The sequence below is a fragment of the Grus americana genome, chromosome 2 (assembly GCF_028858705.1).
Source record: "Grus americana isolate bGruAme1 chromosome 2, bGruAme1.mat, whole genome shotgun sequence".
NCBI lineage: Eukaryota > Metazoa > Chordata > Aves > Gruiformes > Gruidae > Grus > Grus americana.
Genome location: NC_072853.1, coordinates 103,641,063 through 103,659,980, shown reverse-complemented (window position 1 = coordinate 103,659,980; position 18,918 = coordinate 103,641,063). Strand labels below are relative to the sequence as shown.

Sequence of the window (18,918 nt, the reverse complement as noted above, 5' to 3'; positions counted from 1 at the left end):
TTTCCCTTCAGTACAAACAGAGTGAGGTACTACTTGTGTGTGCCTATATGTATTTTATTTATATGTATGTTATACACACATACAGTCTCACTCATACATATCCATATGATATATAGATACATGTATATACAGGAATATTAATATATACAGAAAACATATCATCCTCCTATATATATATATATTTGAGAGTGTGTGTACACACGAGTATGAAATTCCTTGAAAACTGACCAAGTAACCCCACACAGCGTCAGTATCGCTAGCTTCCAGCTTACACAGATCAATTTGTTGGGAACTCTGATTTCTAATTTTAAAGATATTATGTATGGTTCACCAACATCAAAAATACTACTATTCAAATTTTGTCCTATGTGACACATGAACATCTTTTAATTCTGCCAAGTACCTGTCCTACCAAGGACAAAATTTGATATTGGATCTACAGCCAGAGTTAAACTTCACCCACTTTTCACTTCATGACAAGCAAGCTCCCGAGGAGAAAAAAAAAGTTCCTGAGCTGTGTTGAGGCAGATGCAATCACAGACAGAAATGCTTTTACTGTACCTCAGTGTTTGGAAACACTGATACCCAGAAAGGAAAGACAGATATTTCATTTGGTCCAAAGTTTGCACATTTTAGCATCTTACATCCTTTGCTTCAGAGTTCAGAACGCCTCTTTTGTATAACATTGAATGGTATTTTAAATAACCCTTTAAAAAAGCTGAACTGGTTTAATATCATTTGTTAAATGAGCATAAGAATTATGTAACAGAAAGGATGCATCGCTGCCTAACACCCAACAAGGGGGCAGTGAACTGGCTGAACTCATTTTTTTTCTTCAAGCAAGAAAAGCATTGACGCTTTTGAATTGCCTTCTGATGTAGGCTCAGCAGACCTAACTTTATTCCAGATGTATAAGCCATTTTGTACAAAACGAAGACATTATCTGAAGTAGAGGATTATTAATTGAGAAAACTGAATACATTACATTTATCTAGATTTTTAATGAAATAGCAGCAGTATAACAATATTTAGATGTGACTGTATTCAAACCTCAAGTCAAGTATTCATTCAGGGCAGGCGAAGACATATTCACTATTAGCCTGACTTCTTGTTAGGTTTGTTGTTTTGCCAAATAATGCTTGTTTACAGAATGTCAACAGTCAACTTTTAATGAAAAGTTATATCCAACCATTGACTAGGCTACACATTGCATAACTTTTTCAATATTCAGTCCATTTGTGCGAGCTTATGGGATAACGCTCACAAACTAATTCTTAATAATGAGTATGAATTAAAATTAAACCAAAATATTTCCTTCCAAATGAAATGATCATGCAACATTCATTTCTAAAATCCAGGCTAGTATACAGTCCATTTTAGAAAACAGCTGTTGAATTAGTAATTTGATATGCATAAGAAACATTCTCTTTACCAACTGTATTAGCAATGAGACAGAGCAAGAGAAATACAGTAATATTTTGAATTTGCTTTCTTTTTGGCCTAAGGCTTAAATTCCTTTAGTTCCATGGCAGAATATCTCACCAAAAAATTGAAAACAGTTCTGAAGCCTTAAATTGAAAGCACTGGATACAAGCTAGCTCCCATTCAGCACAGTACAAATGAAGCAAGGTCACATAATGAGACTGATACTACCTCACGGCTATTTACACCTGCACAGATAAAACTCATACAGATTTATTAAGTCACTGTTGACACACCTTACAACTCTCAACCTCAGTTGTGAGTACATAAAAAGCAAAGTAGGATAAACTGTGATGAGAATTTATGTCTGTATGCACACCCTTTACATTTTCTACTTAAGGTAGTAAGTTACCCTATATTTATCTCCACAGAAAGAGAGCGTGCACAGTTATTAAGCCATAAATTTGTAATGTGAACTGTAACTCAAGTATCCACATAGCATCTTGTTCACCCATATTCCTAGCTATGAAACCCTGTAATGGCTAAAAGGAAATATAGTTCTAAACAATGTATCTGTGCTTACAGTGAAGTACAAGGAGAAAAAGGGCACATATTTGAAAATTTCAGGGTGATAAAACAAGTACCTTGTGTAAATAGAAAAAGTAAATTAGGACACTTTGCAACAGTGGTACAGATCTTGCCTATTTCCTCTTCATGTGTTGGTTTTATCCACAAGGAACACTGATTCCTGATTACAAGCAGCAATTTTTCAGTAGAGAAATATACTTTATTAAATGATTGCACTATTAATAATGTGATCAACAATTAATATGTTCAGACCACTCAAAATTACGTAACAATTTCATGAGCCAATCTCAATAGATATATTTTTTTAAAAAGCAAATGTGAAAGAGTGCTTTATGCTGAAATCTAGCTTTTAGAGTAAACTCCCTCTCACCTTTCCTTATAGGAGCCCTCTGCGCAGACCTACTTATGTTAGGCAGAATGAATACCATTCTCCCTCCTACTGGTATCTATAACTTCATAGTTAAACTTACAGGTATAATTGACAACTACCAAGACTCAGAACAGTGAGTTGAAGTAGTAAATGAGAGAAGGAAGAGCTTAGATCCCTAATCACAAGCAAGGAGACGTTGGAAAAAGGAGCTGAGAATACTTACTGAGTTAAGTCCTGGCCACATTCTGCACACAAGCCTTTCATAACAACAGGATGGCTGCATCCTTCCAGTCTCACCAAGACACCCCTGAAAAAGATGTAGTCATTCCATTTATTGCAGGTTGATTTCAGACACTTCGATTAATGACTGCAGATTGAAAGAGTTCAAAGAATAATTTCTGGTTATGATTTGAGCACCAGCCCCCTACGATACATGCTTTTGCCCCAACATGGGAAAACAGACATTAAGTATTCAAATTATTCAATTTCACACCTTAAGAAGCCACCAAAACATATATTGTCAGTTTCTAACCTTAGTTTAGCAAGAAGTTCAGTGTATTAATAAAACAAGCATTGCTTGTCCAGAAACAGCTTACATTCAATTAGATACAACTCCCCATTAATATGCTACTGAGCTACACAATAATGGAAATCAAATATGGAAACTTTAGAATCATAGAATCATTTTGGTTGGAAAAGACCTTTAAGATGATCACATCCAACCAATAACCTAACACTGCCAACTCCATCACTAAACCATGTCCTCAAGTGCCACATCTACACCTTTTTTAAATACCTCCAGGGATGGTGACTCAACCACTTCCCTGGGCAGCCTGTTCCAGTGCTCAACAATCTTTTCAGTGAAGAAATTTTTCCTAATACACAATCTAAACCTCCTCTGGTGCAACATGAGGCCATTTCCTCTCATCCTATCACTTGTTACTTGGGAAAAGAGACCAATACCCACCTGGCTACAACCAGGTGGTAGTTGTAGAGAGTGATAAGGTCTCCCCTCAGCCTCCTCTTCTCCAGGCTAAACAACCCCAGTTCCCTCAGCTGCTCTTCATAAGATTTGTGCTCTAGACCCTTCACCAGCTTCGTTGCCTTTCTTTGGACACACTTCAGCACCTCAGTGTCTTTTTTTTGTACTGAGGGGCCCAAAACTGAACACAGTACTTGAGGTGCAGCCTCACCAGTGCCAAGTACAAGGGGATGATTTCTATACTGATTTCATCTTAGTTTACTATTTTCTTGTGTCATGGCAGAAACATATATTGCTTCAGTTTTCTCACAAAAATGTTTTCATTTTTGATCCTTAAGCCTTGGATTGCCACATTTTAAAATAAAGACATGCAAAAGGATATTTTATTCTTTCTTCCAAACAATGACTAAAACAAACCAGAAATTAGAGCTTGAAATGCAGAGAAGGGTGACATTTAGTATTCCAAGCTGCTTAGAAGACACAAAGTCTGATTTTCAGTTGAATGATCAAAGTGAAATACTCCTTTGTTCAAATTCAGTTCTCAAAATTCAGAGTCTTGAAAATATTGTAATTTATTTTGTCTCAATTACTTGAACAGTCATTACAAGTGACTTCTCCCATTTTTTTCAATACTGTTGAAGGAGGTGATATTTCAGACTAAGCTTTTTTTTTTAAACTCTAGTAAGTAGATATATTTCAGCTACTACAAAATTTCCCCAACTCTGTGACCATGAGCTGCAGTATCTCCCTAACATTTTAGAAAAATAAAAAAAGTCAAGCAGCCAAAAACCCCCAAATCCAAGCTCTTTCATAAGCTAGTTGTAGTGCTTTCTCTTTGGCTTCAAATCTGCATTGCAATAAACAGACAGCACCAGGAGGAAATCTGTTTTGTATGCTCAAATCTCTCATTCATATATTTGACTATTAAACATTTGGGAATTCCAAAAGGAAATCCACTCTCCAAATGATGGCTGCAACTGTTTACTTCTAGTGTATCACTCATTTCTCAATGACCAGAAGACTGATGACTCTAATAAGAAAACTGTTGTTGATGCCCATGCTGAGAATTTTTTCCTCTTTGAGAGTAAAAACTTGATTCAGCTCAGGTTTATTTAAAGAAAAGTCTTCACAAGCCATCGTACTACCAGTATTCCCATTTACAAAAGTGTCAATCTATTCCCTTCTCACTGGCAGTCATCATCTGTTTGGAAATTACACTTCCTCTTCCTGTGTAAGCATTTTAGATCTTTTCTAAACATGTTATGTATTTCACAGAAAACAAAAAATAAGTAGTCTGTCTCAGTTTTGTACAAGAACTGCACAAGAGAAACTATTTTTTGTGGCCCTTCACTATTGCCAATTCATTGTTTGATTGTTTAGTTCTCCTCTCATCCCCTTATGTTTGCATTACTTCATTTGACGACTCTTCTCCCCTCTCCCTTTCACAATTTGTCTATCTTGCTGCCTTTTACCTTGATTCATTGCTAAGTTCCTTCTTTTTAGGCCACCAACTCAGAACTGTGTCAGAATTGCTTATCTTCAACCTGTGTTCAGTGTATGAACCTGAAATTATACAGACACCTAAAGGCCCCAAAAATCCCCATGACACGAGCTACAAAAATGTGCTTAAGTTTACAATGACTGAGTTTTTACCCCAATTGAACTGGTTTTCAATAGTTCAGGAAAAAAGTCTTTTGATGCCAGCTTAGAATCCAAAATATCTTCAGGCATTCTCTACTTTGCATCTGAGGTAATGTCACGCTCCAGGAATGCAACAGGAGGAGCTGCAATGCTCCTGGGCTGACGTATGATTCAAATTAGGACATGTAAGAGTTTCCCTTCATGTACAGATACACATCATCTCATCCTTTTGATTTTAACTGAGTAGAGATTCTTACAAGAAAATTAGAGTTCTAAATTATTCATCAATATTGTTCCTAAACAGCACCTCTGTACTTTATCACATACCAAACAGCACTACTAAATATGAGTTCTGCCCTGCACATTTAAATATGACCAGAACATCTAATTTTATGATGCTTGCTGGAGATAAAAAGTACATGACACCAAGCCCTCTGTCATACCACCAATGATGTTTAACCCAAAGGAGAGAGGAAGAAGTCTAGAGCATCAGCGAAATTCTGAGCACCGTACAACCAAGCTGGTCAAGTTTCAAGTATAGCTGTCAGGATCTTAAGCAAACTTCTCCCAGGAAAAACCCCAAACAACCCACATACCACTTAATACTGCAGAAAGAAGGCCTAAACTCTAGCAAGGCTTACGCATCCTTAAGTGTATTACTCAAATTTTAGCACACATGCTTTTTAGTAATTAAAGAAATATACTGTGGAAGAACAAGCATGGAACTCAAGTAAAATGACTTTTGTGAATTTCAGAACTGGAAACACTCCTTTTTTCTGTTGAAGTGAGGGATTTTCAAAATATAATGGCCAAGATCCAAGATAATTATCAGACAAGAGCTAGCTGAATCAAAACGTGCACGTCTATTTTTAAATGGCTGCATATACCAAATAGGGGTTCAGGTTTCTGCTTGTTCTCTTCTCTGGATCATGAGTGAAACCCTCTTAAAGAACACAGCCACTCCCTACTCCATTTCTGGAGAGAAGAAACAGATTCTCCCCCCTCCCCCCCAAAAAAAAAATCTGAAGAATTACAATACATTCTACTGCTGGCAGCATTAACACCATCTTCCTCTTTCTCCCCAAACTTCTCCAGGACCCACTTGGTAAGTTGCAGAGCAGAGCTCCTCAGCTACTTCAACAATAGCGTTGCAAGGAAAACTGTCACAAAAGATGCAAAATCTTTTTCAAGTTTTACAAACTGTCATAACCATGCAAGTCAGCCAGGCACTGGGGAAGAGCTGTTGGGCTGTGAAAGGCACAAATTTTTTTGGGGGTGGCTGGGGAGGGGATAGATCATTCCAATACCCACCCTGATAGCCAAAGGACTGCAACAGGACAAACTGTCCACATGGTTTCTTTTAAGGAACAAAGTATAATGGGATTTAATTGAAACTTGAACAAGTAAACAAGGAAACCCACTCTAGGATCTTATTCACATTCTTTCCAGATGTGCTTGTAAATAAGAAACAGAGACACTAGGTGTGCCATTATAGCAAAATTTTATTTTTGTTGCAACCATAATGGATAGGGACATACATTTTCTAAAATCCTGAGGAGGCAGATGACCATAAGCCTATCACTGTTCTCCCAGCACTTCCACATTTTGGCTGTTTCTAAAACAAGTCTTTTAACAATATCTGGTTTCAATCAGCAGCATGGGGGGAAAAAAAAAAAAAGGAAAGCTCTCATGAAATCAAATATGAGCATTTTGCATTTATTAACAGAAGTCAATGCCTTTGCTAATTCTAAGCCATGGTCATTAGTGCTCACTCCAAATGTAAGAACTCTGTATCAAGCACAACCACGGCTGTGGCTCCCGGTAGGTTAATTACAGTGGGAAAGCCAGCACATAAACTTCTCATATCTATGCTACAATTTGCTGCTACTCAGTTGTAGCAACCAGCTAGCTGGACCACTGAAGTGAATCTACTACAAACCAAAAGCAATCCTCTAAAGGTTTTACTATTTTTTAAATGTTTTTTCAGCATGATCTAACACTTCCAGCAGCAAAGAATGGTGGCAGTAAGTGCAGGAGTTACAGGAGGACAGTAGCAAGAACTTCTTGAGCTAGCTTATCATGGAGGAGAAAACCTACCTGCAGCAGGGGGGTTTGGCCAGCTGCAGCAAACGAGTACAATGGCCACGAGACAGCTTTACTGAAGAAAACTACAGAGAGCTGCACCTTAAGGGTAGCCACCATAACATGGTAACAGATGGTTATCGCAGTTATTCAGAACTAGTTTAACTGGAGTGTACATTACCCACGGCCTTCTATTACAGCTTGGTCCCACTTCCAGAGGCAACTGCTCCAATGGCTTCCTGCCGAAAGACAATGGCTTACTTTCTTTTTTTTCCCCCCATCCTCATGTTTCCCCTAAAAGCCCACTCCCTCCTTTGGCACTTCCAGAAAGGACTATTTCAGTACTTTGGGAAGTAGAAGAACTGACCAGACCTATCCAGGTTTGCTGCTCCATGTTTGGATTTAGAGAGTCAAAGCAGCTGACGGAGGAGTCTATCAAGGGTGACTGCTGGGAAAAGATCAATGGTGCAAATGTTTGTAAAAACAGGGCCAAGGCTGGGGGAGGACAGAGGCAGTTTCAACAACTCACATTTTTTCCCCCACAGTAACCAGGCCACTTTGTTAGCATTTATCTTACCTATCTGTTCAAAACTAGCTTGAACATCTCCATACTATGGAGACATGCTTTATTTATTAACTTAAAGTCTGTTTCAAGGAACCATGCGCTGGCATAGAAAATATAGTGCAATTTTCCAACTGTGCGAATGGGAAAATTGACAAAAGTTACAAGACAAAGCTAATGGCCTGCACTCACTTCTGTCTCACTAGTATCTGTCAAAAGCCAGGTTTCCTCAGATCAGTTTGGGATAAAGACATCAAATACCACTTAAAGCCACTGTCCTCAATCTGATGCCATGTGCCCTTGCACTTAACATTAGATGATGTAAAGCCATACTAATACAGCAAAATGAGATTCTGGTGTACCATGTGAACAAAAGCCCCCCCCCCCCCCAGGTTCTGCAACATGCTCAAGGGGGTGTTACTGGTAAATTGCCAAGGGGTAAAAATACCAAATGAGCACATCTCAGGTCAATGTTTATTAATACCAGCTATTATTGAATCAGCCAATCGATCTACAACAAATATGAGTACATAATATTCTAGCTGTCATAAGACTAGAATGGCAGACAGACAAAGTCTGATTCAACCTAAAGCCTGCTTCTACAGTTTAATTTACTAAAATTTGTGAAACACTGACATTGTTAGCTTATACCAGAACAAGATTTTGTGGTATGTAGCTGCAGCATTTAGAACCACTAAAAAGAACCCTCAAGCCCAATTTACATCAAATCACAGCCTTTGTTACATAGGACTCCAGTTTCATAGCAAGGATTATTCAAAGCCTTAATCACCTTGAAATCACCACATAAGAGTAAGTAAATCCTTAGATATTTACCAATGCATTTATTTATTTAACCCTCATCAATATCGGTGAAGAAACAGAGTCCTTGAATAATTGATTAATAATACCAAGACTGACAAATACACATAGCCCTTGTTGCTACGGGCAACCTATGGCCTACAGCTTCTTCCAGATGTTACACGAAACTTGTCTTATCAGTTCTCTACAGAAGCCACTTGACTTACACTCAGGCTGTATTTCAAACATGTGTGAGCCCCAAAGGCCTCACCCAACCAAGTCAGCCATTTGGATAAAACCCAAAAACCCAAACAAAAAAAACCCCCAAACTACACCCTATCCTAGTATGATGCAGACATCAGGGTAAAGACACATTTGTACTTGCAACAACTATATAATAACTACTGCGAGCAGCTCAAAGAAAGCATAGTTTACACTTCAAGGCATCATCTCAACTCTAAAGCTAATGGGGAAATCATGGGCCCCGAGATTTTTCCCTCCCATTAAGCACAAACTATTCACAATTATGAATTAAAATGTGTGTGAGCTTCAACACATTTTAGAACAGAAAAGCTGAAGTCATTTTTCTTCTACTTTTCAGGCAAGATATCTGTTCAGGTTTAGACATAGGTCATGAATGCCAAGAAAAACTTAGGCCCAGAGTTTCTAGATTTTATTTATAATCCAAAAGACATCTTTCTACATCAAGTAAGCCTATTTCCATGATTTGCAAGCCTGTAAGAAATATTTCTGTTTATTGCTGGAGAAGAGTTTGGCATTACAAGGAGGGAGGTAATCCTCGCTCACCTTCCATGCACACATCTACCGGCAGCTTCTTAACATATTTCAAAAAACCATTGTTAAAAATAAACAATGTACAATAAAAAGGTACAAAAAGAAAAACAAAACAGTTTGCAGTGCCCTTGACTTAAAATCTAGTAAATCTTTCAAAGATGATTTACAATTTTTTATTTATTTCATTTAGAACATTTATAACTAAAATCTTACTATTTGGGAGAATTCAAAACTACTTTTTTTTTTAAAAAAAAAAAGGTAAGCATATAGCTCTCCATACTTTTATGTAAAACCCCCTCAAAACAATGAGGTTCTTACAGAATGAATTCAAAAGTACAGAATTAAGAGCTCACCTCTTTCTAACTTGTTTCTGTAGTATTAAGTGGTACTTCTAACAATAACACAAGAAAACAGGCTGTCACGTCCCAGTAATTCACTGAAGCAGCAAACTGCAGTCCATCTCTGTCCCCATCCCCCCCATCATTACTGTCAAATAGGGACAGTACTGTTTTATGCATTTGCGTTTCTACTGCCACCTTTCTGCAACTGCAGCGTTAGCAGTCATACAGCACTTCCCAAATGCTTGCAGCACAACTCTGGTTGAGAGTTGAGGAACTGCATCTAATGGTGCAGGGCCAGAAAGACTGGAAAATTACTTTTGTGTTCACACACAGGTTACATTTTCTTCACTGAAGAAATGACCATCACTTGAAGCAGTAACAGTAAAAATCAAAGTGAACGCATGTCCTTTGACTCCTTCGTTGACTACCACTGGACATGAGAACTTCACGCCAACTATAGAAACATTATTGGAAAAGCCCCATGGGACTTCAAACTGCTGATAACATCTCTAAGAGGTATTTGCAAATTCTACACACAAACATCATGGCAATAGTCTAATTAATGCCAGTTACAGCTGGAAACATAACGCATATCATAGCCAGCTTCCTTCTACCACATAACACATCTTAGAAATGTAAGAAGTAAGCAGGTTATAAAAGATGTTCTGAAATAGGTAAAACATAGTAGCTTTAAGAACATATCCAAATCTGAAATCAGTGAACCACACCAGTTGTTTTAATATGAATACCCAGGATTTTCATTGTTACACTAAAGAAGGTGTTTCATTTCTTACGATTTCCCTTCTCTTAGCATTTCATGAATCCACTGCCATCAGCACCTGCTTCTATAAGAATCACAGGGCAAAAGCAATGAGTGGAAAAAAAAAAAAGAAAACTACTTCACTGACAAAAAGAGCTGGCAATGGAAGAATGAGGCATGGTACAGCTCCTAAGAAAATCTACTTGCAGCTTTTGAAGGAAACTTTTACAAAGCTTACATTATCCCAGGATCCATTTTCTAAATCACTAAGTGTAGCTTTTTAGCACACACACTTCAAGACAAGTTCATTGGTTCAGTAACATCCTTCTGACAGCAGGATTAAAAATCTAAGTCATCCAAATCTATGCATGGCATATCTATACATATATATATGATAAACACTGCCAACCTAATTGGCATTTATCCAAAAAGTTGAAGTGGCAGAGCAGCAATGGTACATCCTTCTAATTGACAGAATAGTAATTAACCTAAAACTACAGTTTTCTCAAATCACACTTCAACTTTTACATCAACTACTAGAGAACGGTAGTCACAGCTGAACTGCTGCAAAGCCAGGTGACAACAGTCTTGGACTAATCCCACCTCTGACTCCTTTTTGTTCTTTTCAGGTGTATATCTTCTCAAATCCCCCACCTCTTCTTCAGGTAAAGGCACATAATTTCCTCTTATCTCAGACCAACTTACCACTGCATTCCTTCTACCCAGCCAAGATCACCTGTGATTACCTGAACACATTTGGTTTGACTTCTGTACCTGCAGGCCCACATCTAGAGAAACAGCTACACATGAACACCAAGATGGCCTGGACACCAAATCAGAGAAAGATGACTGAGAAAGAGACAGTTTGACCCCCACACAGGAAATCTTGGAGGATCCCGTGATCTCTCCCCCTCTGCCTTAGAAAGCTGCATCTGTTAACCGAGAACATTACACCTCCTCCAACCATTTCATCACTTTCTCCATTAGTACAAGACACTTAAGCAATCACAGTCCCTTTGTCTGTTACTTCCAAAAAATGAATAAAAGGGGAAGAGGCTTAACCATAGGATGCAGAATCCTCAGGTCTAACAGCCTCCTCCCCTTTTTGGATACTATGGCAAACTTTTATTTTGACACTGCCTTCTGCATACATTTTCCTTTGGGACTTGCTGTTAAGCCAAATGCACACACTTATATAGGAAAATTTAATAACTCTTAACACCTTTAAAAGCAATTATGAACAAGACCATCATAAGTTACACAGTAGCGTTCAAACCAAGGGGCTGCAGCTCCACATTTGGCAACAGCCACATGACATTGCATGCTGTCGGGACAACCAACAGCATCACATGAGCCCAGAATCCCAACACATAATCCAAAAGCAGAGCACAACAATTTAGAAGACTGCTCAGCATATAAAGGGAAAGTATTAGAAATAGCTGTAAAGTTAATTGGAAAAATTAATTAAGGTCTCTTCTTGTCTAGCAATGCCTTCCTTGGCTAGAACTGCTCACCCACTCTCTCCTGTGAATGGGGATTCACAAAAATAACCCCACTGAGCTTGGACTGAGATCTTTTGCCTTACACACCAGCCAAATGATGTAAAGTATTAGATGTAATTTTTAAACTAGGAAGCACTACAATGCAAACAAATGAGCATTATTCAGTTCTTCTCTAAATGTCTAAATTACTGCCTTACTCTACAGTTTTTCTCAAAAACATCTGTAGAAAGGCAATTTTTTTATTTTTTAAGAGATTATCAGTGAAATAGTGGCCTGGCAATATCTAATCCTTTCCTTAAAAAAAGGACAGACTATAAAAAAAAATTTATGTGTTTGCAAGAAGTAATCTGTATGGTACAATAACACACAAAGTTAAAAAGTCCTTCTGGATCTAGGTAGTTCTGATGATTTATACAAGATATCATTCATCAGCATCAGCCCAATTACCCTAAATCTAAATAATTTCAGTCCCATCAGATGACTCAAGAAAAATTCCCTTCCTATTACACTGGAAAGACCACAAAACCTTTGCTCTTTGTTTCAAAAACAGTTTTTTGTATTGGCTTTTTTCCTTTCATTTTTCCAAAAGGACCAGTCTTTCAGAAAACAGCAGAAAAGATACAGCATGCTCTCGCAAATGGCATATGTATTTCACTCCAGCTAATTACTTTTAATCAACAGGCTAGTCTGATGCCAACAGAAGTAGTTTCTATTGACTGGAAACAATGGTTCATCCTTTTGGACAAGTAGCACTTCTTCATTAGAAGTAGTAATATAGATTCTGAAGGAAAATACACAGTTGTTGAGCACTGTTGCAAGACCCTATAAAATACGGTGAGAAATTCTCATCCAAGTTTCCCAGTACACATTACATATGGCAGCACCTTCTTGTCCACACCAAAAGAGGGGGAAACCTTCCACCTTCTAAAGTCTTTTGAAGACCGCTAAGTCTCTACTGTTATTGACAGTATCGATCCCTCTACTACAGTCCAAGGGTGAGATTTCCAATTCCATAGGTCTAGGTTCAGCAAAACAAAACCTAGACAAAAATATATAATCAAGACCCTTGAAATGTAACCTGTCATGCAATACTACCTGCCTTCCAGGATGTATTTTATGCACCTACATACTTTAAAAGGCAACTGCTGCAAATTCAACTATCCACATGTGCTAGAAGACCTTAGATTAACCTTTAATTAACATTTTTAACTACACAAACCAGATATTTATAAGCATATTTTATAAGTGACAACTTGCAATGAATTGTCTATTATCATTCTCACAAAGAGATCCCAAAATGAAAGACTGGCAGCTCTTTACTGAGCCTTCAGACTAGAAAGTCCCACCTGGAAAATATTTTTATATACTTCTGCTAATGTTTAAGAATTTGCAATACCATCACCCCATTTTCATTTAGTGAGTTCAAATGTTGGGTAATTAAATTACTTAAGGGGAGTCTTCCACAATGGGATGTATAAAATAGTCCCATGAGCTATCTCACTCTGTCTGCTGGCCCATGGGATTCTGCAGACGCTCCCCTACAGTGGCAAAGTCCTTGAGCTCAACTAAGACAAGCAATTTCCAGCAAGAATCCCGAGAGCAGAAAATCCCCTGGTTTGGGAGAAACCTTGTAAGGATAAAAGTAATGTGTTAAAGACTATCATACCAAATGCCACATGGAACATATACAACCTCAATAATGTTATTTCCTGGGGTCAACATGTCATTTATCCCCCTAACAACTCTACTGGCATTTATGCAACTGCTTTGATCTGACCTAAATACAGGCTACTACTGAAAGGATAAATCACTCTCCCTTTCCCTACACTCCTGGTGCAGCAATTGAGCAAAATGAGGGAATTGATCAATGTGGACCATTTCACAAGAGGTTGGGTGGGAAGTATGGAGGCGGGGGGGGGGGGGAGGAGACCAAGCCATCTAAAAGATGGCTACACGATTTCCAACACTCAACTCAATGCAAGTTGGAGGCACATGGAAGTGTGAGCATCCCTTCCAGCCAACTCTTGTATTAGCCTGAAGCAATCATGAAACCATGGCTTAAGGAAGCTGCACTGAGAATAACTGCAGACACAAGGGTGCTACAACCACACCACTGGTAACTTCTGAGCCTGATGCCTGTTTCCAACCAAGCCTGACTGAGCAGTTTGATTCTTTTAGATAAGGAAGTTCCTACAAGTTTTTTAAAAACATGGTCACGTAAAGAAAAGAGACTTTGTACTCTACTGTTTAGTACTATTAGCTATAGAGTGAGCTCCCAACTTGTTAGGTGCCAGAGAACTAAGAAGAGAGGAAAAAGAAAGCAACGGAAGATGGAAACCCCTCATTTAGAACTTGGATCTTTTTCAATATCAAACTCAACCAGCACAAGTCAGAGGTATTAATAAGCAGGCTTCCTTAGTATCACAGTATACAATGGTAAGGGCAGGGGGGGAGATACACAGGAAACAGGTCAGAAAGAGGCATACCAAAACTTACTATTAAAAAAAAAGAATGGAATGAATCCAAGGATAAAAAGGAATTAGGTGAGAGATGTAGTAAGCTGGTATTGTTAATTGTTATTCAGCAATTATCAGTGTTTGGCAATGAGATTTTTTGTAGACTCTAAAAGCTCATTAAATATTTGACAGGATATTATGAAAATGTTTGTGTCTAACTGAAACAGCAAGTTGTTTTTCCTGTAGTTTATTATAGTGTCATCACTTCAAAATAAACTGTAATTCATCGACATTTTATTCCCCTTGAAGACTGTAAGATGAAAAGTGTTGGGGTTCAGGGTTAAGTGTCCTCCTCCTGGGTGGTAAACTAGGCCCTGATGCTCTGTGACTTTAGATAAACAAAAGAATACATATATTATTTAAATACATAATCAAGTTTTTGATTAAAAAAACTGCCAAGTAACAACACACAAAGATCTACAATTTCAGAGAACAAATTCCCACCTCTTTCCTGCTATCTCCTCCAAAAAGAGAAAACACAAGTTTTGCTTCACTAGAATCCAGATAGGTTTAAACAAGTGTTTTATTACAACACTCATATACTTTATGTTCTGTAAAGGAATGCAAGTTTTAGCTATTAACACTATGTAGTAAGACACAAAGATACCCAGTTTAAATGTACAGGTAATAAATATTTTGGAAGACTCTACTAATGTGAGCCAAAAGACTTTCAGTAGTCTATCCCATCAGTTCGGCCTGAAAGGTGACAATAGTTTCATACTAGAAAGTCTTTCCCGACATACCTGTAGCAGCTTCAGAATCATTAACCTTGATGGGTAACCGGCATTAATAACACATGAAGCAGTACAGCAGTTTTTGACATTTTATTTGTTGCTCCTGCACCCACTGAAATTATGCTTCATTAACATCAAAGAGCTTTCATTAACTGCTTATTGTCATCCCTGTTATTTACAGTCCTATAGGTCAAACACCTTCCTCTCCAGAGTCCTAGTTTGACATCTGATGTGAGTCTACCTCTGCTAGTATAAGCAAAAGCCACCTCCTGCCTGCCTCGGGCTGTCACCCCCACCCCATACCATCCTCTCCCCCATGGACAGTTTATACCCCTGTCAATGCCAAAAAGGGGGTAATCAAACTACAAGAAAATTAAATGCTATATATGTGGAAAATTACTTTCATATATGGAAAGATTACATCCCATGCCTAATATAAAAGAAAAATAACCAGAAGTTACAAAATGTATCTTCTTAAAAGGGAGAGACTTGTGCTTAAAAGAGGTCATTATTTTCAGAAATAAGGATGACCAAATTGACATAGACAAAACTTAACCAGTCACGTTATTTAGCCTCAAATAAAAAGGTTTAATCAACTTATGTTCTTATGATCTAATGCAAAGGAGAAATATTTGGAATAGAAACAGTATTTCTACACTGTTTAAGTACCTGACAAATACTTGCACATATCTTTGATTTAGAGATAATTCAGGGCTAAACTGACCAAACCCACTTGTTTGAAGGCAGCAAATGGCACCTACCACCCTGGATAGTTTGGATTGAAAAAACAAGTTTATCTTCTGGAGATGCTGAATAAATTTCAGCTATGTTACCTACCTTAATCACACATGTATTTTAATACTGCTTAAACCTTAACATTGCTGATCAGTAGTGAAATGTTATTATTTCTGTTCCACAAAATGGGAAGCCATAGGCAAGTGATTAAATGCTCACAAAAAAAAAAAAAAAAAAGAATTAAGTGACCAAAGAAATGCAGTTATGTCTCCAACTGCTGACCAGCTCTACTACCCTTAGGTCACGCTTCTTCTACCTCTTTACTCGAACTTTTCTTTTACATTCACCCAGGAAACAGCATTAAAGCATGCAACACAGAATGCACGCTGAAAAGTCAGGATTCCATCTAAAGTGGCCAATATTAAGAATTAACTTTCAGTGGTATAAGATACAAATGTTTTAGAAGCCAAGAACAACAGCAATAAAGAACACTGTTTTCTAATTGTCTCAAAGCAAGGATTTGCTAATTATAATCAAGTGAATCAAGACTAGACAAATCCAATAAAAGCATTGTATAAAAATTGGTGCATTCAAGTCCTAAAGTTTACACTGAAAAAAGCTAAATCTAAAAAGCCGCTACACCAGACCCAGTATATTTTAAATTGTTTACATTTACCATTTAAAATCTTTTTTGATCTCCTCTCAAGTGCTTAGCTAACATAATGAAAAGCCAACAAGATAAAGTTATTTCCACTTCCACTCAGCACTATCGAGATGAATTTCATCACGCATATTGTGTTTTAAAATTTCAGTCTGTATTTTTAGTATGTTTTTAGTCTAACCTAGCATTTATGGTACCTTTGTTCTAAATCAGATATTAAAAGATTGTCCAAATTGCACCAGATGCAATAGCAGAACACTGATGTGGCACGAAAGGAAAGCCACAGTCTTGGAAAGAATAATACCCTCTATAGCAAGGAAAATAGAGCTTATGTCTCCTCTGTAGCACCTTATATTACTGACTTGTAAAAAAAAAAAAAAAAAAGGTTTTTTTTCCTGAACCATTGAAAGCACCCCCATATACAGATGTTTTGCATATACTGGTGATTTTCAATCAAGAAAGTTTAGGCCTGGCTGCACCCACCAAAAAATCAAGAGAACTGCAATGAAATAAAAAAACTTCCTCATAAAACAAAGGAAGTGGAGTGTTTCAATGGTTTCCTGTTGAGAAAAAAATCTGCTCGAAGTACAGGGTAGTAGCAAGCTATTAGCCCAATTTAACCTAGAAATCTGAGAGGCCCTATCTATTAGCCACTTAAGAATCTACCTGGACTAACATCCAGTCTTATCAAGACAAAGCCATTGTTAAACTATGGAAAATCTCTCTCATTTAATCCCTTGCTCTTCTGAAAGTTCAAATTACATCATCTCGTTTATATTTGCAAAGTCTTATACATTAAAACATCTACAGTATTAACAGCATTGAGGCTGCAAATATCATATATATGGTATGTAGTAATTTAAAAATGTCATGCCTCAGCACTGATTCCCATTAAAATTCCTCCTGCCAAGCAGGAAACGATCCCATTGCTACTTTAGTTTTGCACCAGCCTAACAGTAAACTGCCTAACTAAATAACAATTTAAAAAGAAGTATTTCCAAGTAGTTTTGCCAGTAAGATCCCAAAACACGTGAGGGGGATGCTCAGCTCTCTGAGGCAGAGGGAAGGACTCAGCTCTGAAACGAGGGATCAGAGCGTGATCTCTTGCACCTCCCGAGCCGCCTCCTCCTCCTCGCACGGCTGCTTCCCGCACGTTACCCCGCGCAGAACTTCGGAGGAAGGGCAGCTACACGGCTGGGAGACGCCGGCCAGGGTAAGGCACGGCTTTACGATTCGCACTAACTGCCGTGAAGAGGAAGCGAAGCTTAAGGACGGGACAAGGCTTCTGCTACACACCGCCTCGCTAGCGCCTGCGATCCCCGGGAGCTGAGGGAAAAGCAGTGCAGCCTTCCCACCACTCCGCGCCGGCAGGGAGGGGATGGCAGCGCCAGTCGCGCAGGCAGCACGGTCCCAGCGGTACTCGCTCCCCGCGGCGCCCTGGGACCGGGCCTGGCACAGGTCGCCGTCCTTCCGGACGCCCCGCAGGGCCGGCAGGGGAACAGGGCCCGGCCCCCCACAGAAGAAGCGCGAAACCCGCATCCCGGGACAGGCTCCCCGGGCTGCTCACTGCCACCGGGGCCAACCGCCCCCTCGCCGCACTCACCCCGGCGCGATGACCTGTCCGGGCCGCGCACACAGCTCCCGCACCACGCCGGGCCGCTCCGCTTTTAGCTTGCGTTCGGGGCCGGCCCGCTGCGGCCGGGTGCTGGCGCCGCTGGCGGCGAGCGGCGGGGCGGCGGGGCCGGCGGCGGGGCGCGGGGCGGGCGGCAGGGGGGCGCACAGCGCCAGCACCGACCCGATCTGCACCGCCGCCCCCACCGACACCTTCCACTCCAGCAGCCGCAGCGGTCGTGGGCCCGGCGCCCGGATCTCCGTGATCACCCCTGCCAACCCCTCCGCACCGGGGCCGCCACCGCCCCTCTCCGCCGGCCCCTCCATCGTCCCGGCCGGGGCTGGGGAGGGGGTGTCTCTATGGCAACGCCCTTAGCCGCCGCTGACCCGACAGTAAGCCCAGAGCCTGGCGCTGCCGCCGGGGGGGAGGTGGGGGGGTGTCGAGGGCGCCCCAATAGTCACCGGCGGCGCCGACAGGCAGCGAGGTCACGGCCTCTCTGCGCAAGCGCCGGACGCCGAACGTCCGGCCGCACTTAAAGGCACAGGCGCACCCAGCTCGTACTGGGGCGGGGGCGGGGCTGAGGCGAAGGCGGTGAGGGGGGAAGAGAGGAGGCGGAGGAGGCGGCGGCGGCGGCACGCGCCGTCCCGCTCTGGCGGAGGGACAACGCCGCGCACCTCCCCCACTCCAAACACGCTTCCGGATCCGCGCGCGCCTTCACCTGCCCCAGCGCGTGTGGCAAGCTGCAGGGCCGTGCGCACGAGAACTACGGCTCCCGGCGGGCGGCGCGCGGGGCACTGGCGGAGCGGTCGCTCGGGGG

The 18,918-nt window shown here is 40.3% G+C and overlaps 1 protein-coding gene across 1 annotated transcript in view; it reads right to left on the bottom strand.

The window, feature by feature from the left end:
• The window catches only part of CTDP1 (CTD phosphatase subunit 1), a 117,699-nt gene extending 99,084 nt beyond the window's left edge, over nt 1-18,615 (bottom strand). Inside the window, exons 1-2 of the mRNA XM_054814847.1 lie at nt 18,093-18,615; nt 2,604-2,687 (exon numbers count right to left, since the gene is read on the bottom strand). Of these exons, the coding sequence (XP_054670822.1) occupies nt 2,604-2,687; nt 18,093-18,427 (419 nt within the window). The 5' untranslated portion in view covers nt 18,428-18,615. The remainder of the gene's footprint in view (nt 1-2,603; nt 2,688-18,092) is intronic.
• Nucleotides 18,616-18,918: the final 303 nt, after the last annotated feature.